Source organism: Telmatherina bonti (assembly GCF_933228915.1).
Source record: "Telmatherina bonti genome assembly, chromosome: 3".
Taxonomy (NCBI): domain Eukaryota; kingdom Metazoa; phylum Chordata; class Actinopteri; order Atheriniformes; family Telmatherinidae; genus Telmatherina; species Telmatherina bonti.
In genome coordinates, this window is record NC_136621.1 from 27,937,356 (window position 1) to 27,961,248 (window position 23,893).

General features: G+C 39.7%; 1 protein-coding gene across 2 annotated transcripts in view; it reads right to left on the minus strand.

Annotated features, from left to right (window-relative positions):
- Positions 1-21,337, minus strand: part of dclk2a (doublecortin-like kinase 2a) — a 36,651-nt gene extending 15,314 nt beyond the window's left edge. For both annotated transcript variants that reach the window (XM_079264528.1, XM_079264529.1), the window contains exons 1-4: positions 20,559-21,337; positions 14,651-14,988; positions 2,064-2,166; positions 164-262 (exon numbers count right to left, since the gene is read on the minus strand). In XM_079264528.1, the coding sequence (XP_079120654.1) occupies positions 164-262; positions 2,064-2,166; positions 14,651-14,988; positions 20,559-20,964 (946 nt within the window). In that variant the 5' untranslated portion in view covers positions 20,965-21,337. The remainder of the gene's footprint in view (positions 1-163; positions 263-2,063; positions 2,167-14,650; positions 14,989-20,558) is intronic.
- Positions 21,338-23,893: the final 2,556 nt, after the last annotated feature.

Genomic DNA, 23,893 nt, shown 5'->3' on the forward strand with positions numbered 1-23,893 from the left:
GGGATATATTTAAATACATACATAATCATTTTCAAGATTTTCCTCATAAGATTGTATATTTTCCAGAGATCATATTGTCAATGCATAAACATACAGTCATTATCAAGTTAGTGCAGAAGTTTTTTTTGTATCCTCGAACATGCAAGAGCACAGGGTCTCTTACCAGCACCTGGGGACTTGCTGCGTCTAGATGGTCTGGGGCTTTTAGCAGTCCGGTTTGGAGTAGTAGAGCGGCTGTACGATGACTTTAACACTCTGCATTCTAGAGAAACAACACAGTCTGGATTACTGTTTTTATATCATAAACCTTCTCTGAAACTGAGCTAATTCAACACTGTTAATCACAACAAAGCCTTGCAGGATTACAGCTCTGGAAATGTTTGTTTTAAACGTTGACTTTGTGATTGTTCATAGAAACGTTTGACTGCAGCAACAGACAGCAGCAGAACATTAAGCACTGGTTAGTCCGGACAGATTAAAAAGCATGCGAATGGATAAACTACATTACACATGTTTACAGTTAGTTACACTGACAAGTCAGTCCTCTGTCAGTGTCACAGACTAGTTACAATCTCTTTTCTTCTAAAACTGGTGCTAAAATTGAAAACAGAGCTTTTTGGTGAATACTAAAATGATCATTTTAACCCTTTCCCCTTAAACCTAGCCAAAACATGTCTTTCTTAAAAAAAAAATTAGGATTAAACAATCTGCAAAGTATTGTTAATGGTTGGAGCATCTTTTTCATTATGCAAATCCAGTGCAGACCGAGTACCAGCTACTGGTCTGCACATACGCGACACAAAGGAAACCAATTTCTTCTTTGGGAAAGTGCTCCAAACTTGTTTGTGTCCAAACTTTTAAAGGTCAGAAAAGAATTTGCATGTGTCTTATTTTGTCTGTTTAACCACAGATCGTTCTCTAAACACTGATTTTAACTCCTGATGGCTACAAGACAAAATTACTGAACACTCTGAACAGAAGTCATGTACATGCATTTTATTTTTGCTCTATGACTTCCACTTCAAGCTTCACTTAATAACAAATACCAACAATTTTTGCATAACCTTGAAGTGAAGATACATAAACTTAGTTCTAATTCATTCTGTACATCTTCCACTTCACATGTCTGCTTACGCATCAAGTTACAGTAAGTTAGCACATCCCATTTTGCTTCAACACGGAAGCATCTTCTGGATCCATTTTGCAGGAGAAGAGCTGCTTCTGCACCCTAGGCAGGAACAGTGTCACTTTTTTTTTTTAACTTTAAAGACCTAATTCTTATAAATGGAGCACCAAGTGTAAGTGGGACAAAAGCTGCAATCTATCTCTGAATGGGAGCATCCTGCTGCGACTCATCCTCTGTTGCAGATGACACAGTGTGTGTTTTAGGATCTGCTTCCCTTTTGCTGCCTAACCTGACCAAACAGCAAACATATTAAAGAGGATGTCAGTCCTTCAGACGGTGACAACAACAAACTCCCCTTTCCTTCCTCTAAGCTGGTTCCATATTGGTTAGAGGAAGTTGGATCTGACGGAGAAAGAGGTCACATGCTGCATGTGTCTTGTCAGAATTCCAGCTGGGATTTTGCCCACAAACAGTGTGATGGGTATGTACTGTATAGCATGCATGCTTATATGGTGCTCTGCGATAACATGGACACAAACACAAATATTATTATGTCAAAATATAATATTCACCTCTTTTACCTCAAGACTACATGAATGGAAACTAACCTGCACCACTGTTGTCTGCAAATAGAGTTTCCTAAACACTGTTTTCATGCAAAAGTTCATTTTTCACTTTCAAATTTGCAAAATCAGGTTTTAACCATATACACTTGCAAAAAAATTGCTCTTAAAAATCTACAGAGATTTAAACTCAACCTTTAGTCAACAACTTGAAGGGAAAATATGCTGCAAGCAATGATAGGAGATTCAGAAAGGTTAATAAAACACACATACACAAACACAAACACACACAGACAGACTAATTCCAATGCACAAACAGATGTTTAGTTAGTGTTTGTTAAGCCTACCAGGCATAAAGGCTGTGGAAGCCTTACCACTGTGATCCAACACAAAGTCATCCTGTGCATAGCGGTGTTTTTCTGGACCGCATGCGATAAAGACATCGTCATCTCCGAAGAAATCCTGCAGGCAGGTAATCTAAAGGAAGAGGAGAAGAAAAATATTCTAATGAAAAGAAAGAAGGAGAGAACAACATAATGAGCATCTCACAGCAGCTCAGAAACAAACAAGTTGTCCTGAGACTGAGATTGTGTTGTTAACAGATACCTTGAAGAAAGTTAAACTCACCTAATCTATATATATATATAGATTAATATGTAATTACCATATATGGTAATTACACCGACAGATGTCAGCTTGATGATCAAGTCTGGTGCACAAATATTACCCATGTCAAACAAGCAAGGTCCAGCAAGTCAAAAACAGGTTTTGGTATGTACAGATATTTGATGTGTAATCTTCAGGCAGTTTATTTAAATTTGACATTTCAACTAAGTGTGCTTCATGAGTATGAGACGGTTGAATAAAAACTGTGTGATTCTACATGGATGTGAGTGATAGGCATTGAGACACAGAATATGACAACATACTGGAGGGCGAACGGCCAAACATCCCAGTACTGCAGAGTCAATGCAGAATGTTGAGTACAGTCAGTCTGTGCCGCAGAGTGATTTGTCTCACGTTTTCTCTTCCATCTCACACTGCCATCATCAATTTCTCTGCAGTTTTGAGCATTGTTTTTAGTTTCTATGCTGTACCTCCCACCCACCCCTGCAGATAGAAACGGGGGTGACTCTTACACTGCATGATGTCATGTCTACAGAAACACTGATTATCCCACTGATGCTGTAGGTGGAAAGCAGGACGAGAAGAGAGAGAAAATATCCTTTCATAATCCCACTCCCCACCATGCACATGTGCACCCACACATTGGCAGGCTTATTTACACACACATACATACACCCGCACACACACACACACACACACACACACACACACACACACACACACACACACACACACACACACACACACACACACACACACACACACACACACACACACACACAAGTTTATTCTTGACAAACACAGGAGGTACAGCATGGCTGAAGACTGTGGGCAGATGGATCCTCTAGGGGAGACTGAGGGCTGACACAGTGGAGGGAAAAGTGTGTGTTTGAGTGTGTGAAGGATGACTGGCAAATGAACTGGTGGTCCAGAAAAGCTAAAAGGCTTCTGAGATTCATAAAAAGTCTCCAGAATAAAAAAAAAAAACAACAAAAAACAAACAAACTAATAATTATAAAAATAGCAGGAGACTCCAAGAAATCAGGCAAGTTTAAAAGTAAAAACAAAAAAAAAAAGCAAAATTAAAAATTATATATGTATTTCATTTGTTTCTATGACAACTATTTTAGTATTAATAACAAAAAAGTCACTTCACATGGCACAGCCACAATGTCCTACATGAAACAACATGAATTTAACATGGAACACTGACTTGTGAATATTTTTTTGAATATCTGTATAACTGCAACATAAGTGACAAAGTAATAGCTAATCAGAAATATCTGTACAATACGGGCCAATAATATTCTCTAGTTTGACATCACTGGAATAAACAGTCCAAAGCAGAGCTGGAATACTGGAATTTGGCAGCTGATCACCACACTCTTCTGTCAGCACACAGGTGTTACGGTTACCATAGCAACATACTACCGGGGTCAAATGTGTGAAAAATGTACACGGGTGTGGTGCAAAACATCTTAGTGAGAATCTACATAAAGTTTGTCACATAGATCTGACCTGTATCAGAAAGTTCTTAAACACTTCTAAGTTTTTCTAATGTAGGGATGTATTACTGTACACAACGCAACTCTCTGCTGAAGCTACTTCACTGCTCAGTTCAGGCAAACATGAACCACATTGCTACCAGTGTCATGAGTGTGAGTATATATGCTGGACTTAAAACTCTGGTAAACTGCACAATCCACCACCCATAATGCCAATAAGGTTTAACTGGCTATGTTGATCTGTGGTAAGGATTTAAACTGAGTCGCCTTTAAAATAGATTTAAGTTTTTATTGTTTTGACATTATTTTAAGAGAGTATTTTTATCACTAGACATGTTCAAAGTAAGCTATCAACGCCATAGCAAAGTTTTTCAGGAAAATCTGCAGAATGCCACGTCTCAGAAAAGCAGGGTCAGACACATTTTAAATTCTACATAAAACATTAGAGGAACCAATCTTGATTTATTGCTGGTTGGAATTTAAAGCTAATTTTCAAGCACTCTGATGAACTAATGAAATCTGAAACTAGCTGACAATAAGGGAAGTAGCTACTTAGTTACTAGGAAAGGTAACATAACTAGTACGGGAAGCTACTTTTGTGTTGTGTTTTGCGCTTGTTGTGAAGATGCTAAACATATGTTTGTTGTTATGTATGTGCAACTAAATTGCATTTTGTTACCTTTATTTTAACTAAATATGTTAAACTTCAACAGAATTGAGTTCAATTTGTTCCATTTCATCCCCATCAAACTTTCCAGAGGACATACTGGACACATTCCAGTTTCATATTTGGATGGCTGCTTGGCTACTAAAGTAATTATTAAGTCAATAACTATCAAACAGTCTTTGCAGGACAGAACAAGCTTTTATATTCATCCGGTCACTTTAGACATCCGTACTGTATTGGTCCCCTTCTTGTCCCCCTGCATGAAACTGCTAATACGGAACAAAATATGTGAACACACAATTTTCACAAGCACGGCTGTAAATTTGGATCCAAGAAAAGAAAGATTATGAACAAAGCATGTTGCCTTTGCTCTTGTCCAGCACATCCAGGATCAACAGTCAGCGGTCTCCCATTTCCAGCCTTCTCCTACAGTCCCTGTCTCGACCAATCAGTGAAGTGAACTGTTTGCCGGGTTTTGTTTTGGCTGGGTGACATTTCTTCGGGGTAAACTGAAGTTAACCCTCCATGATGCGACACTCCCCCCCCCCTCTCAGATGTCTGACCTTCTCTTGCTTTCACCAGCCGGCTGTGTCCTCCATCTAGCCTGCTGTATTTTCTGCCCCACTGCTTGGCAAGAGAAGAACTGCAGAAGGAGGCCTTAATAAATCAAGGTCAGTCATATATTATATATTTTGAATTGAAAAACAAAAAAACAACAGCAAACCAAAAGATTTATCATCAGATAATCAGCAATATTTTAGCATTTTAAATCACTGAACAGGCTTCCCTTGTTAGTTATGAATTAAGGGTGATGTTGACAGTATGCAGGGGAATGGAAATTACTTATCATTGGATAGGAAGGCCCACATTCAAACCCCCCTCATGGCAGCTCATCATTCTAGGCCAAATGACCCATACTGTCCCAAGAAAAAGACAAAAAAGCAAATGATGATTTCAACCTCTCACCTGAGGAAAGTAAGTCATTACAACACTCCCTTTCACAGACAACTACAGGTTAATTCTGCCAACAGGCTTAAGTTCTCACTTAAATGATAGCTTACTTAAGAATATGCAGAAAGTGAAATGCCCATTAAATTTGTCAGGGTGATGCCAGAATTAAAGCCAACCTGGTTATTAACTCTGAACTCCCCGTCAGACGGAGGCAGCTCCCTGAGACAGTTTAATTCCTCTGGATTAGAGCAGTAAATCTCAGACACGTGTAACAGCCAAGACAAAGCAGCAGCGGCAGCAGCACATAAATGAGCAATGAGAAACATAAGACTGTTACCTCAATGCTGTGGACTGGAACAAGCCCATGAACCATTCACCTCTAAACACTGTTTCCTCTGAATAACTGTGAATGTACCTTAAAGTAGATTAAGGACATAATGAAAATGGGTGAATTTTGCAATGAGTCAAGAGTCTTTTAGTGCTTTTTAGGTCAACTTTAGTCAACTTTTGGCAGTTGTTTGTGGCAAAGCATGTTTGCTGTCATGCACAATACCCTTTTTGTAATATCTGCCAGCAGCTTTTCAGTCATGTTTACATCTTGGGACTGTGACGCCGTCATGAAATCTTCAGTTCATACCACTTAAGGTAATCCATTGTTTTGGGTTGTACTTAAAGGGCATTATAATAAATTTAAAAAAGCTCATCTTTTTCAGTGCTGCGATAAACTGACAACCTGTCCAAGGTTTTTCGTCCAAAGATTGCTGGGATAGGCTCCAGCTTCCCCGCGACTCTTCATTGGAATCAGTGGTTTGGAAAATGAATGAATAATCTTTTATCAGCCTTTTTACAGGAGCATGATCAACCCTACCCTATGCTAAATGTTGGATAAGTGTTTTTTTTACATGAAATATGGCATCTATTTTCCTCTGAATAAACCACTGCTCGCTCTCACTAAAAACAATCAATCCACAGTTGCCTCCATAGGCTTTCATTCTGATGCTTAAATCTGAAGTGAAAGTGTGGTAAAATAAAATACTCTGTAGAATCTGAGGGTTGATTGTAGTGAAGTATGGGTGTATGAATTCCCTTTCAAAGATAAAGGAAGAGATCAGAACCTTCAGAAGATCCTGCTAAATTACATGGTAAGACTTCAGGACATAAAATAAAAACCTTACTGGATCCGTCACACAAAACAATCTCAGTCCATCCAGATCATTTGGGACCTACTGCTTAAGATCTCTCCCACACAAACACATAACATCTGCTTTTAAAGGCTTTCTTTTTTATTATTTAACTCAAGTGAAAAGATTTGAATGCAGCCTAAACTTGTCCTGGTGTCAACTTTCCTGCTGGGACAGTGAAAGAACTGCTGCAAAGAATGAATGAGGACCAGGCAGGACAAACAAAACAAGCAGTTGAGATCATGCAGCACACAATGGATGCCCTTCCCCATCTATGGCCCCTGCACACGCTGCACAGCTGACAAGAGACAGAGTTAGGGGGGGTGTCTGTGTCTGGGTGTGCTCTCTGTTGCCTGCCAGCTTTTTGTTTTCCTGGTTATTTTAATCAGCAAATTTGACCACCCTCAAAAATATAAATTATGCACATTTGCTTAGTCCATAACCTGCAAATAGAAAAAGACTAATTTTAATCCACATTTATGTTAAACTCACTCTACAAAAATGGCACTGATGAACAAACCGAAGGTAAAAAAAAAAGATATATGAGATAGCAGGAGAATGAAATAATCTTCATTTATTCAAACAAAACATCAGGGGCATTGCAAACTAAAAAACTAAACTTGAAAATAATAAGACATAATCATGGTCCAATTGTAGCCACTTCTAGTATGAATTCATTCCACAACAGAACAATTCACAAGGACCACAGCAAACCACTGAAACCAGAGTGACAATATTCCAGTTTGGATGGTGTCATCCTACCCGTGTCAGCTGGTGCTTCATGCTAATGACAGCACAGAACAATAGGTGGACATGCAAATTTCATGGCTGTTGACCTAAATGTAGGCATTAAATCAACAGACTCCACACTGAAAACAGCTCAGGCCTTACAAGCAGATGAGGTCCTTGTGTGGCCTCACCTTTAACCAGCCAGAGCTGGAGATTGTCTTGTTCATCTCTCAGTATCTCCCAGCACATCTATTTGTCCTGCCAGGAGGATATGCAAATAATATTTCTGCAGCTTCAACGTGATAACAAGGTGATAAGAATTTAGGTAACTGTTGGCAGACAACAGCAGAGCAGCATGACCCCATTAGCACATGTAATGTAAAACCTTCGCTGGTTTAGAGAATTGGGGCCAGGAGGCCATCATAGTTAAGAGCGTGTCATTTTAGATGTTGCCAAAGCGCAAATCAGCGTCCTCCTCCCACTCATACATAACTCTGTGACCTGTTAAAGCTTGAGTACTGTTTAGCACCATACCTAAACAAGTAACAATTCATAAACTTTCTGAGTAGCCTGAGCTTAAGCACATGAGAATATCTGAACCAAAGAAAGAGAAGGTCCAGATCTTGTTGCGCTGCATACTTACAGATATGTTGCTTCTTATTCAAACATGCCCATTGATGAAATCTATTCACTGTTACTTTAACCCTTTCATGCACAGTGGCCATATAGTGGACACCTATTTACAAGCTTTTTTTCTTATTCATATTCATGAATGAGGATGGTATTTTTGCAAATAAACCACTTCAGTGGATGTTAGTGGGTCACCCAATACACTTCCACTCATTGGAGAATAAATAAATATTTGATGTAACTGAACATAAAGTTATTACCTAAGTTTGCCTTTGCGATAAATAGGAAAAGAAATTGATACTGCAATGTTTTTTTTGAAGATTTACATTATATATTGATGATTGTATAATTTTTTTAAATTTTATAGAATACATTAAAATAAATCATAAATCATGATAAATTCTAAATATCACTAATAAACAAAAAAAAGTATCATTGCATATGTCTGTAGATGTAAAATACTATATTTTAAAAAAAAAGAGTTGCATTGTTTTTTATTAATTCATGCATGAAAGAGTCAAACACTTTAAGTACTACAAAAAAAACAACAAAAAAAAAAAAACACATTACACAACAAAACCTTGCTGCCAGCTATCTGCTCTTGAAGCCCTAAGCTGCAGCTGCACTGCGGTCCATGAATGACCTCAAACTTTTGTTATACTAACTCTTCACATATCTACATAGTTCTAACATATCCAGGAGACTCATAAATGAAGACAGAGAATAAGGAAAAGCTAGAGACAGAAAACCATTTAGGCCCATCCGTTTATGCCTGGAACCCATCTCCATTTTATTATCATTACAGCAGAAATAGAGATGCAAGAGTAAACAATCTTTTAGGCTACACTCCCTTTCCGCCTTCCATTCCTCTGGATGCTTTATGTATTGAACAGGACATTTCAGACAAACAAGCCTTTCAGCTCTGCAGTACAAATGACCAAAGGTCTGTTTCCAGCTCCTGTTAATAGGCAGACAGACTTTCATCCTGATAACATCAATATGTGAAGAGGCTTTAAATCTTCAAAATTTTAAGACGATGTGGGAGGAAGAGGGGGGATTAAAGTAGGTAAATGTACAAAAGGACGTCATCTCAGTATAAAAGGTCTCATCATTTAATCAACCAAGTATACTGATAAGAAATGTTTTAAAATCCAGCTAATAAAGATTATTTTAACTGGTACCCATCTGTTTATGAACATTGATTCACAGGCTGGGTCGACATAGACTGAAATAATAAAGTGCTGTTTGAGTAAAAATTCTTAATATGCAGTTTATTATTGAGTGTTGCTAATAAACTGAAAACATTTGGTACATTTGTATATTCAAGACAGCTTCTTGGAACATTAGCCCTAATAGAAAACCTTCCCGAGGCAAATGTATGATATGGAACAGACGTGTGGGTGCATTTGCATGATATGAAAGGATGATATGTGAGGTTTTGAATCTGAACTGTTGTCAAAAGCCAACTTTGGAACAAAAAAGTTGATACATTCAGCCATCAAGTGTCTAACCAATTACAGCTTTATCCCTAAAAAGGCACTGAAAACAAACTTTTACAAAAATGTTTCATGAAGTTTTTTCTTCATTGCTTTTCAGAATGTAGAGTATAGTCAGAAAAACAAACTAAAGGATGTTTAACACGGCATACTGGTAGAATAGGTCTAAATATTGCACAAGAACTCAAACACACTAAATTATCCTTCATTTAGCCCATAACCTTTGCTAAAGTCAGAATATAATAAATCAATATTTCCGTCACACTGCCCACTAAGTATTAATCAATGGTAAAAAAAAAAAAAAACAGGGATTCCGCTACGTAACATATAATTGATCAGTAGTGTTTTAACAATAACAGTACCACACACTGCCTTTAATTGGGCTGAATCTAGCTCTCTCCAGTCACACTGTCGCAACAAAGAAATAGATAAAGGTTGCTATAAGGGCAGAGCTTTGCCATTCATCTCCTTATTGAATTCAGTTTGAAAGATCAAGCACTCTGAGTTGACAGAAAAGCACCCGAAGACTAATCTGACTAGTGCATGAAATACACATCAAGTACTTCAATAAATATTCTTTGGAAACACGTGGTAAGTTTTAGAGGTCATGTAACTAATAAAAAGTCATGTAAAATATATTTTGTATGACTATCAGCTCAGAATGATGACAGGTGGAAAAGAAACGCTTTTAAAGACATTTCTCAGGAGTCTATGCATCTGACTTCATATTTTTATTTAACTTGGTGTATCCAAGGTCGTTTATTTTCTCCACCACTATAGATCCAGCATCTATTACTATAACATTATGCCTGATCATCTTGTTAAACACCATCCTTTGACCAGATGCAAGAAAGCAGCCAGTGACTGAAGCTGGACGGATTTCTCATGTTTCCAAATGAATAGTTTCCATTTCAATACTTCTATTTTCACCAGTTTACCGAGCTCTCTGCCACACTTATTACAGTTCCATTCATCAGTGAAAACCACATTTAAGAGAAAACAAAGCACTACTGAACTGTTCTGTAAATTAATGAATGCATTCACTAAAGAATGAAAATAAGGAAAATCTTGTTTTCTGCCTGCCCAGTCAGCTTTGAGATGTAAAACAGGGTTGTTCCCTGAAAAGCAGCAGCTGACTCTACTGGCCCTGATAACCAACATCTACAATCGACAGTCAGTCTGACCCGAGGAGAGAGGGTGGACAGAGGTGTATTGTGCAAGCACACTTACCCATAATTACACAACCATAAAAACACAACCACAAACACACATGACAGCTGCACTTTAACCCTTCTTTCCAGCCTATATTTCCAGATATCTGGTGGTGACTAGCATCCCAGTTGAGGGCTTCAGCATGTGCATTTATGTGTGTGTATAAGTGTGCAAGAGTGTCTTTGGGGGGGGGGGGGGGGGGGGGGGGGCGTTTAGGCTGCAGCGCCTGCAGACCAGGTGGCTGGGTCTTATGATTTGATTTTGGAGGAGCAGATGGTGGGCTGCTGCTAGAAAGCATTTGGAGTGTGCATGTCTGCATGTGTTATGGGTGTGTGAGGGACTACAGGGGATTTTTATAGAATCAGGACTATTCAAACAAGAATGTGAACATTGCAGTCCATTGCTACCTTATGGGTCTTGATAAAAGTTATGCAAATCAGTTAAATAAATCCTAATTTAGTATTTGTGTTGAGTTGAACTACATGATATAAAAAAGTGTCAATCCCTTTTATACTTATAAAGAGGTATAGAAGCTCTCAGATGATGCTACAAAACAAATCTAGCTTTAAGATCATTACGTTTTACTTGCTCTGGGAGAGTTGTAAAGAAATAAAAAAGGTTTTCCATTTAGTTCACTGAGTATTTATCACTAAGAAACTGTCTCATCTAAATTAAAGGAAGCATTCAGCGACTTAATCGGACTGCTATCAACATGGACATGGTTGTATGATGTCTAAAGCTCTGGTCTCAGGATCGTGTTACAGGCTTATTGGGTTAAACCTCTAATTTAGTCTCAATCCAATTCTGAGTCAATCCTATTGAAGCAAGAGAGCGTGACAAGTCGAAAGGAAAAGTCGCTTTCATTCCTACTACGACCTAAGCCACCCTAAACTCATCCAATATAGCTACCTTCATGTTGCAGCAGATATAAAAGCAACTAAAATTACACTGAAATAAGCTGAGTTTCTTAGCAGCAGTTGGTGAAAGAAATATTCCCATCTCTAAGCTAAAGCGTATATCTGTTGGGGCTGTTTCAAGTTGGATTTAATCTCCATCGAAATTATTGGTTAAAAGAGGCTGATCAGAGACTTGAAGTAATGATCAAAAATACATCTGGTCAGTTTTGAGTTGGCACTTAGAATGGTCTTGCATGTTAAATGCACAGTACAAACAAACTTGCTTTGGGTTCACATATTCCACCAAAAGTAATAATAACCCTTAACAGATGGCTACAAACTGAAGCTGCCTGCTTTCACAAGGCTCCTCTCAATCTTTGCGCTATCATCTCCCTTTTCTCAAATTAAACGATGAATGAAACTCTCTCCATCAGTGTTGAAAAAAGGTAGACAACACATTGACTCACTTCACTTTGTCAATGTGCCCAAGTAAAACCAAATGATACATTAACTCAGGCAATAGAAGCATAAAATGCCTGGGAAGGACAGCTGGAATGCATGACTTAGAGCGGTGGAATACTTGGGATCTCTTAAGATTTGGAAGCAGAGACACATCGAGACTGTATGCAACATCAATCAGACCAAATTCATTTTTTTAAAAGGCCTAGTGCACCATTCATATACACAGTAATTAAAGTTTTATTTTAAAACACTGTTTTTGAACTTAACATCTGATATTGCACATCATCAGTAATATATACTGACAGTTTACATTGTCACACTGGGAGAAATAAAGTGCTGAATAATCAGTTACAAGAATGTTTCTAGCTTGATGTAATGTGTGTAATGTCAGTAATGTTTTCTTATGTAACCCTAACAAGTCATCAGATGCTGAACATTGCTCGCAGGACAGAAAGATGCTGAGTTGGTGCTGACAAAGGTGATGAGGATCACAATTCCCATGAGTCGCCTGTCTGGACTCTCTGGTCCAGAAGCTGTTTTGTTCTTTCTACCTTGTAACTAAGGATTTTTTTTGTGGTTCTGCATAGGGCTGCTAGATTATGACAAAAAATTATAATCATGATTATTTTGACTGAAATTGAGATCTCGATTATTTAACACAATTATCCAGTATTTTTAAACAACGCTGTGCGTCGTGGTGTAAAAGACAGCTGATTTGAACCAGCTCATTAACGCGTTGCTATGGTTACGCCCCGTAACGGAGGGATATTCGTGTTTAACTCGCTGAACTACGTGTCCGTTTATACAAAAATATTGCAGCCAGTTCTCACTGACAATGGTAGAAACTATGTTGTTGTGAACTTCCACAAACTACTGCAGTTATTCTACATTGACCTGCAGCCGGAGTCGACTGAGACTGGCCGTCTGGGAGTGCTTTAGGACAGGAGGGGCTCCCGCTGCTCGTTTGTTACAGTAACTGCAGAACAATATGTGCCTTCAAGTCAATCGCCAAGACACCAAAAAAGTCTCTAATAACTCAAGTAAAAGTTGCTAGATTTGTCGTTAGTCGCTTTTAACAAAAAAAAGTCACCAGATTTAGCGAGAACAGTGGCTGAATGAAACCATAGCGGCTGTGGGAGCAGTTTACAGTACAGCGCTGCAGTGCCAGTGACGCTCGATCGGCAACTGAAGACAGCAGGAGAGGAAACTGCAAAGAGAAAAATAATCGCACCCTTTTCCTTTTATGATCGTTGAAAATCCAGATCGTAATGGAGATTAAAATCCGATTAGTTACCTAGCCCAAGTTCTGCATAAATTTCACTCTAAAAGACTTACTAATACTTGTCTTTTTTTTTTTTTTTTTTTTTACGTAATTACCTCTGCCAAGGAGCTTATGTTTTTTTGCATATTTTTATCTGTCTGTCTGTGTTAGCAGCTTTACCCAAAAACTACTGGGCAGATTTTAGAGAATTTTTTTTCAGAGAACGGGTTTTGGTCGAACTTAGATTCCATTCAGTTCTGGGAGTCATCTGGAAGGAATCGTGAACACAGAAATTTTTAAAAGGATTCTTCACCATTTGGGTGGAAATTAGCTGTCTGGCAAAGTTCTCTGCTCTCTGAGCGGTTTTTATGTATCTGTAATCATCACTATTCTGTCATACAAACAACACAATTAAACAACAATTGGGATATGTAGCCGCTAACTCTTTTTCCTGTGTGTTTCTTCCAAAAGTTTGTTGTTCATCAACCCACAAGATTAAAAAAAAATTTTTTCCCCATTTCTTTCTTTTAAATTTCATGGAGTAACAGGCCCAGTAGATCCCAGACAGGCTGCTAGTCCATCACCAGGACTGCACTGAAACAAAACAAGACAGCCTCACATCGTGCATTAGTAAACACCAATTAATATAATATGTGTGGTTTTGGGCTGTGTGAAATCACAGTACCAGGTCAGAGACAGGCAAAGTAAACATGCAAATCATTACAGAAAGGTCCAAGACAGTTGAGTATCTGACCAGGAAGCTTCATGCCACAACGTGATGGTGCTGACCACAACCATGAAGCCCCCAGATGAGACATTAATATAAATCTTATCATGAGGGGGCACCATGTGTTCAAGCTTATTAGGTCTCTTAATACTAAAGAGCCTTTGATGAGAATTTCAAGTGGAAGCATTAATATATGTGTCCCATATGGACAGGATTATAGCACAAACAGTCTCACATGGTGTTTCAGGAACAGATGAGCTACTGATGGAAATGGGAAAGGGCCTGCACTCTTAAGGGTATTTATTCTTACTTTGCTGCAATAAAGAACAAAATCATGTATAGATGATTAACTGCACTTTAATCTGCTGGACTGCTTACACAGCTGAAACTCGGAAATCACAGCAGTTTTTAAAGATAAGCCCTGATTTCCAGCTCCATCTGGTTTTTACACCAACACCTCCCAGTTTCATCTCATTTCTAACTCCTTTCAGCTTCGGCGTGAAGTATCTGTCAGTGGTTTGGTGTAGTGGTTAGCAGAGCCGCTGTTATCACCACATGCTGCAGTTCATTGAGTAAACTTTCAGAAATGCGATTAAACATGTTTTCATCAGACATACCTGCTTGCCTTCTAAAGTATAGAGTCTTCTCACGGCTCCAGAATCCAACTTGATAGCATCCGTGATGTCAGTGAGAACCTGCTCAAAAGAATGGGCTGTTTTCTTGTTGAGCAGTATTCGGACCGCCTTGCGTGGTTTGACGCCGCTGCGGATAACTGTGACTAGCTTGGGTTTGATGAAGTCCTTAGATTCACGCTGCAGTTCGTTCTTTAGTGGGATGAGAGAGGAGAGGGAGCGAGACGTACCAGTCTTGATGCCTACTGACCAGTTGGGGTTGACATTCTTGGAGTAATCCACGCGTCGAAAGGGCTCGTTGGAGGCACACACATAACTCTCACCTGGAAAAAAGAAATAACTTATTTGTATATAGTTTAAAGGAGAATTTGCCCACTTCAAAGGGTTTTTACAACAGATTTAGATATAAAAGCAACACCAAACAGCCAAAAAACCAAAAGTCCTTCATGAAATTGATGTGTCAAACTTTATCTGAATCAAATGTGATAGAGAGAAAGTTGATCTTAAATGTTTCTAAAGTTTTATTGAATCTTGTATTGTTCTGACAAATAATATAAAAGCTCCAATCAATAAGCTGGAGCCAGACCATCATGATTATAAAAACAACAACAATAAAATCTAAAAAAATCAATTCTGAAAAGAGCATAAAACAGAGAAGCAGGGCCATAAAACCATAAAGAGGCACAAGAGAACATTCAGGAACATTCACAAGAACCAGATATGCAAAATTTATTATTTCTGTTCATTTTCATTCAAATTTGGCAAACTTCTGAATCTCAATTAAAGGGGTGCTATTATGGTATTTCGAGTTTTTTGAGCTTTCTACAGTGTTACAGTGTTGAATCCTCATCAGACATGTGAACAGCAGTTTTTTTTATCATCTAAACGCATGTTTAAGTTTGAGTTCCAGCACGCTCTCCGTTCGGTTTCCATGGCGACGAAAAACGCGTCGTTTTAGAGAGTTTTTTCTACTTTGAAATCCTTGTGACGTCCCGGGGGATAAGGTTTGGTGATTGGTTACCTTCTACTGGTTAACAAGGGCATGTACAAATACATCAGGTGGGTGGAAAACATCAGATAAAGTTATTTCCAACGATGGCTGGTGAGTTTACCAAAGAGAGACATCCTGCTGCATTCGTTGCTGTGGGTTGTTGTTTTCCACTTTGTTTTCAGGGTCTGATTCAGGTTCCAACATGTAGGGCTGTATGCTATGTGTTGACATTGTATTTGGTTTTTTTATTGAGTTCATATTAGCCTAATCCTTCTGTTTATGAGACGTTACAATGACGGCGAAAGCAGTTGCGGTGCGCGCTCCCGATGTAGTGCAGTGGCGGGAGGCGGGGCTTAATGCGGAAGAGTCTCAATCCACTCGTTTTGCCCGCAGGCTGATCTGACAGCCTACGGAGAGGGTCGGTCTGAAGTAAATAAAGCGATTTGTGACAATAACTCGATCAATCCCAGCCCTTCTGGTCTCAGAAATAAAAATAAATTAGCCTGAAATGCACATAATAGTTCCACTTTCAGGAATCAAACAACAGACACAAGGAGCCCAGTAAGATGTGATGCATAATAGCTCCACATTGAGCTCCGATCTCAACATCAGCTTAAGTCTGGTGTCACACAGCCTGAATCTACAAAATGCCTTAAAAACACAAAGAAAACATTTTTTTAAAAAAAACTTTAATGGGATATTTGAATTTTAAAACACATTATATTGATTTAATTTAGGTTTTCTCAACTTGCTGCACTTTAACACACAGATAAATAAAAGATGTACATAGAAACAAGTCTGAATGCTTTTGCAAAGCTTTACATTTCCAAAATAAAGAATTTGCCTAAAGGTACAAAAAATAAAACATATATTGTGATAATCACAAGGACCTTTAACATGTATTGTGAAATATGGCTTTTCCATCATTGGAAGAATCAGCTGACCAACGAACAGTTAACTTTCTTCAGCTGAAACAAACAAACAAGCACATTGACAGTCAGTGTAAAACTGTCCTCTCTCCCTCTCAGCTGCCAAGCCTCTGCACTGGCTTTCCTCCAAAGCAAAGCATTTTGTTTCATCTGCCAGCGTTCCCATTTCAACACATTAACACACACATATTTCCCCTAAAGAACAAAGTTCCGTAACACGTTCAGGCGCTGGATCAATAGGTGAGAACCACAAGCAAATAAGTTTGTGGTGTGGATCTGTGTTTCCTCTCTGCAATCCTCTTCCACCATGACTACAGTCTAGGAAAGTAAAAGGCTCTTTCTCTTCAAGCTGCATTCCTTACAATACTGTCAGTGGGACAAATCTAAATGAGTATGTTTCACTTTGCATGCATACAATCAATCCAGTTCAACAAATATTTAGTAGCATTTGTTGAAGATATTCACACCATCACAGACTGAAAAGCCCCAGAATTTCAGACAAACCTCATGAAGAAAACCAATCAATCTCCCAGTACTTTAAAAAAAAAAAAAAGGCTACTTTCAATTAGGTCTAACAATCTTGGGAAAAAAATCAAAGAGGAGACAATATCCTGAGAGTACTGCACTAAACATTACATTAATAGTTATGGATCTGTCTCTATGACATTATTAGAACTGTGCATCAGGAGATCTATCAACTACAAATCAATCTGCGTGTCTACAGGGTGTTTGGATGCAAATGAAATGATGGTTTGTGAGAAAAGTTTTATTTAAGTTTGGACAATCTGATATGTTCATTCAGGAGCTAGATGTGTGTCAAGACAAATTAAATGAGCTACAGCACAAGAAAGCCACATGAAGCAGTGTGTCTCATGACACCTCGCTTTATTAAGCTTGCAATTAACCAAAGAGCTAATTAAACGGCTATGCTGCAGCTGAGGGGACATAGCCGAGGATGTCCATGACAACAGAATATAGAGTGAGGTTATCAGTCGAAACAGGGAAAATGACAGAACACTAAAAAGGCCTCAGATGGTGACTGGTGACAAGTCAATTCCCTGAAGTCTCTCAGTGAATGTGACAGGAGCCTTTTAGCCAGACACTGTCCTCATATGCACAACAGATGAGGTGAACATTAACAAGGTTGTCAAATCAATTCAGCAGTTTCCACTGCTGCGGTCTCACAGCTGTCACCAACCCAAAATCAGAGCAGCCTCACTAAACAGACACTGTTTTTGTGCAAATGTTCTGATTTTAAAAAAGGCTGCCAGCAAAATGAGATATCATTTTTAGAGCTAACTTTCTGAAGTGACACGGCGTGAAAAGCACATGGAATAAATGACAAGAAACAAGTCCTGCACAGCAGGATCTTCCCCTGACTGGAACGCAACAATCATTAGTGTCCTCTAGCACTACATTTCCTGTAATCACATATTCCAACGATTGGTGTGAAAAGTTTCCAGACATTATACAAAACACATCTGTTAGATCCGGTTTCCCTGGTTTTTATTGGTTATCTTCTATCGATAAAGCAACTGTGCATTTCAGAGCAGAGTGGTTCCATCTCATAAAAACCCCACGACCTTAGCATATTCTTTGCTTGCATCAGCTTACAACTTTGGGCTTCAACACTCACAAATAATAATATAAAAAACAATATATAATATAAAAAAAACACTCCTGGACCAGAGTGATACTTTTGGTTTACACGTATTGGAAGAGCTTACAAACTTCATAAAAGGCTGGGTGACAAAATTCTTTAATAACAAAAGGTCATTGCTCCTCAGTGCATTAAAAAAAACCTCTTTGCAAAAATCTACAACAGCTGAGACATCCAGGCCTCATCCATCCATCCATCCATCCATCCATGTAGTAAGATTCAGCTCAGTTTCAGCCTGGAGACACAATGCAGAACTTTGACAAATTAGAGATTTAAATTGTTCTTGAATGATTGACATGAAATCTACAAAGGACTGATGCATTAATGTAATCTGCATTGTCACATCATTCTAAACTACTGGCCTCATGTAGTGTGAATACATGTTTCAGCATCTACTTTTTGTCAAAGTAAAGCATTGATGTGAATAATATGGCTTAATTGGGGTAACAAGTTCATAATTGGTGGCATTCATGCGCTTACCACTAGCACATGTATGAATTCTAAAAAAAAAAGAAAAGATCAGACGTTTTCGCTGGATTTTCCTTACAAAATTAGCTGATTTTAAAAAGCTTAATTTTTATGAAGAGACTTTTGGCAAGTAAAGTCATATTTCTTTCTCAGCAGGTTATGAATCCCCCCTATTCCCCCCACCTGCCCGGAAAGCCACATTTTGAACTACAAAGCCCTTTTTTAAAACCCAGTTCAGTATCTGCTGTACCTCCTGTGTTATTTTCCACTAGCACAGCAGCTCCAGTTCGCCATTTGGTTCAGTATTTCCATGCAATCACAATGAACCCACATGTGAATGGTGTTTTATTGGGTTTTCACACAAAGACTCCCAGCAGGCTTCAATCAATAGACTCAGAGTGCTGAGCTGCACAGGAACACGTTCCCTATTTCTGCCCATTAGATAGGTGATCACACCAAGGCACTGGAGCTCAGGCCACCTGCAGGTTGAGAGATTCTCAAACTCAACAACACATGTTACAGTTTAGCCAGGACTCAGACAAATATTCCCAATTTAAGGTGTTTGTTTGGTCAAATGGAAAGCAACATTTTCTGTTTAACTGATCCAGGTATCAAACTATGATTAATCTGCGTTCATTTGATCATGTTTTGATTTTTTATTGGATTGTGAAAACTTAAAATCACTGGAGCAGAAGAGGAAGCAAGTGGAAGAAAAATAAAAACCATACTTATACTTTTAATAGTCTTATTTTTATTTAAAAACTACAGGACTTCTTCAGGAGAATTAAGTCTAAAATCTTTGTCTAAAATTTATTCCAACTGCTAGATTGGAGCATAGAGAGCTTTTCTGTGATCAGTTATTGACAGCTACAGACAAAATGACAAATGAGTTTAAGCAAGAGTTGCTGCAGAATTTAGACCAGCATTTGGCCCAAATTCTCCCATTTACTCGAGGGATTGGGAGCAGAAACTGAATGTAGCCCAGAGACTTAAATTTGGAAAGCTGCAAGATTAAAATAGACCAGTGCGTATGAATAAAAACTAAACTTTAAAAAGGTTGCACATAGGTTCACGTGGCCAAATGTTAACCTTGCTCAAAGGATTGTAGACAGGTTACACTGCAGATACACTGGAGGGCTGACCAGAACGATGAGCTGAGAGCTCATTGACCCTGAGGGGTGAAGAAAATAGTAAAAATGAAAATGTCACTTCATTCTGCTTCTGGAGTGCATGACTGCCAATAAAACTTATTTAGAAACTCATCTGAAAACTTATCAAAATGACAACTGATTATATCACACATCCAACTTATACATCTCCATTTGAATTGAAACCAACAAATACTTATTAAGCAGAGTATGCGTGTGTGTTTTCATCTTTGAAGCATAAACGGTGTAATCAATATTAGAGATTTAAACAACTAGAGAACCCCACAACACACACTCATGCTCAGCGGACATGGACTAAGTGGTACACTAGACAGGGCACTTTCACGCCCAAATAAGCTCGCTGACACAAAGAGAAAAATAGATGCGGGTCCAGAGTTGAGATCAACTGACAGCCATGCACATTGACAGATCTGTCCTGCAAGCTGCACCCCTTTATGCCTGTCTGCATACATGGCACTGGGTCAAACATGTCAGGGCAGTTATGTCAATACATCTACAATCATGTATGAAAGATGCCCACGATTTAAACAAGAGAATTATTCAAATCTGAATGTAAGGTGGGCTATAGATTGAAATAGTTAAAACATCAAACTTTTCTCGTGGACCTACATTTTTGTTGCAACTCTTTAAATTATTGGTAGTTTGGCTCCCACCCCCCCTCCGCTATAAACCTTACCCTCCACTAACTCATCCAAGCTGGAGATCTTCCTGCCACCGTCCAGCGTGTACAAGGTTCGGACTCCCTGAGGAAGGTTGACGTTGTCGGACAGGGAGCGCGTGAGCTCCATAAGCAGAGCATCCAGTGACCTGAAGCGGTCGCTGGAGACGGCATACACTAATCCTTTGAAGTATTTATCACCATTGCGATAAAAACGCACTTTTCTGGCTTTTTTCTCGGACGTGAGAGACTGCAACGTGCGTGTGCGGTAGAAGCTGCAGTGCGCGCTGTGCGCGGGGCTGGGGACCAGACCGTTGCCTCTGGAGCCAGACTGAGACCCGGAGCCAGAGTTGCTCTTCGGTGTCCGATGTGGCTTCTCTCGCTCCTCGAAGTGTTCAAATTCGATGCTTCTGCTTAGAGACATATTGTCTCACTGCTTTAAAAGGAATCCCAACAACAACAAAAAAAAAAACAACTTTTATCCAAAGAGCCGAAAAGGTCGGTGCCGTCGCTCTGAGCCGAAAAATACAGAAGCCTGCACGTGTGTCTCAGCTTCCAGGCAAGTGTGAGTAAATGCAGCAGCACAGACTGAAGATGATAAAAGTCCGGTGTGAAAAGTTTCCGATGAATGCTGTGTAGCTATGAAAGCGAATAAAAAGGGAGCAACAATCCGAACGATGGTTTGGGATTATCCAGTTAAAGATGCGTCGAGTAGAAAACTGCTGCGTTTGAAAGACATCGCAGTGGACCAGTTTCTGTAAAATTACTACGCACTTCGCTGAAACCGCACACAGGACTTCATTTCCACGCCACTTCTCACATCCTTTCTCCAACTGGTCCTCTGAAAAAGCTGTCAGATGCGCGTGTAAAGAGACGGACGGAGGTCGCCTTGTGCGCCTCGGGGTCCTAATGCTCCCATTGTTCCATTTGTGTGTCAAGGTTGTGTGCTATTAACAAAAAAAAAAACAAAAAAAAAAAAAAACATAAGGAGCAGTCATAGCACACAAAGGAATGCAAATGCTTCATTTATTGCCTTTACAGCAGAAAACTAAAAAAATCTGTCTCTGAATTCTTTGCAGGCACAACTTTTATTGCTGTAAATCCAGTTGTACTCTGGTCTCTGTGGGTAAATGGCACCGAAGTGGGAGCAAACCGAATTCTTTTTCATGGTCATCTTGGAGACAGAAGCCAGGCCGGGATGGTTTGCACATGAGGGATTATGAAGAAATCAGGACTGTTAGGGTTGAACTAGGCAAGACCAAAGGGAAGAGCCAATAATGCACAGAACTGCATGAAGGAAATATTGAAAAGGGAAACACGCTGTAGTCCAACTCTTACATTGCCTTGCATTAGATGGGATTGATATATTGAGGCCAGGTGTGTGAAGAGAAATGGAGAGCAGACCCTTGGTGCCTCATTCAACCTCAGTCTCAGTTTTGGAATTTCTGGTTTAGTAAATGCACAGATTATAGAAAAGCAGCATCTTAAGCACTCAAACTTAAGTGTTGAAACCCTTCACCAGACTCAGATTCTTTCAGTAATCTCCCAGATTTCAACCATCTCTTTAACCTAGTGCTTTCCAAGAGCTGAAGAATACATGTTAAAGATAAGGAATTTATTATACCCCCAATGCAGTAAGACCAAGTCTGTCTTTGCAGCTGCACTCTGAAACAAGTGTCTTTGTAGAAAATACATTGGACAAGGTCAGTATGCCAAACTTGGATATACATTGACCAGGCAGTTAATATATTGCAAAGATTTTATGTACCTTGCCACAACTTAATTGGTCAAAGTGAATTTGACCCTAGTTCAAACACTTGAAGCAGTGCAGCAAGTGGAAACTTTGGTTTGAGAAATTCTATATACTACCCCCCACCCCCCCAATGCCAAAGCACAAATCTTCACAGCAAATTTAATGTCAAGATATTTCAAAGGGTTTTCTGCAGCATTGGGATACCTAAAGACAAATAACGATCTTAAATGCAGCAAAGGTTAGATCATGAAATAATCTGCTCAAATGAGACATCACTGACCTGATCAGGACACTCTTACTTTGGCTGATGACGACGCTTTTGGCGTGAAAACTGAAGCCTTCTGGGAAACGGTGCCAGATAACCTGGCCTCTTAGCATGGTATAGTTCTTCAATCTTGCCAGGCTCCTGGGACACTTCCACATCCTTGGGTGGAAAGCCATGCTGCTGAGGTTGCACTTGGTAGCCAGGCTGCTGCTGAGGTTGCTGATGGGGCACCTGGTAGCCAGGCTGCTGCTGCTGCTGCTGCTGCTGCTGCTGCTGCTGCTGCTGAGGTTGCTGCTGCTGAGGTTGCTGATGGGGCACCTGGTAGCCAGGCTGCTGCTGAGGTTGCTGCTGCTGAGGTTGCTGATGGGGCACCTGGTAGCCAGGCTGCTGCTGCTGCTGCTGCTGATGTTGCTGATGGGGCACCTGGTAGCCGGGCTGCTGCTGAGGTTGCTGATGGGGCACCTGGTAGCCAGGCTGCTGCTGACGTTGTTGCTGTGCTACATTGGGCACCTGGTAGGCATCCTGCTGTTGAGGTTGCTGCTGCGGGACTGTGGGCATCTGGTAGACATGCTGCTGCTGCTGAGATTGCTGTTGTGGCACATTTGGCACCTGAGTTTGATAGACATGCTTCTGTGGGTACTCCTGAGGGACATTGGGCACTTGAGCCTGCTTAAGTTGATACTTGGGGACCTGGGGGTTGTAGACATGCCGCTCAGGCTGCTGCTGGATTGTATAGCCACCATGCTGCTCTGGCTGTGGGGGTACCTGGGGCTGGTAGGTATGTTGCTGGGGTAAATAGCCATGATCCTGAGGTTGTGGAGGTACCTGGGGCAAATGGCTATGCTGTTGGGGCATTTGGGGCTCCTGCAGCATCTTGAGAGGATAATCAAGTTTAGTTAACCAGGTTGGATCAAGAGGTAGTTGAGGGCCCAAAGTCATCATTTCTGTATCACCACTCTCAGCAGTTCCAGTGCTGTAGGCTGTAAGGCACATGTTTAAGGTAATGGGTACAAATTGGAAAAACTAAATTTGAACAACCTTACCATTTAGTTGTCTTTGTCCTACCGCAAGCAAGGAAAACAGCAACAATCTAAACATGAGATTTAAGTTAGTGGATACATTGATCATGAAAATCTAAGTTGCTACAAACCCAATAAATCTAAAATTTACCTAATAACAGACTGCATAACTTCAGCTACAGACAAGCGCTGCCACTTTCATCAGCAGCTACAAAAATCAACCCTCTAAATCAGCAAAGAAACAGGTCCTATAGTTATAATGCTTTTTAAAACATTCCCTCTCACCCCTTACTTCATTGAATTTAGTGGACACGTG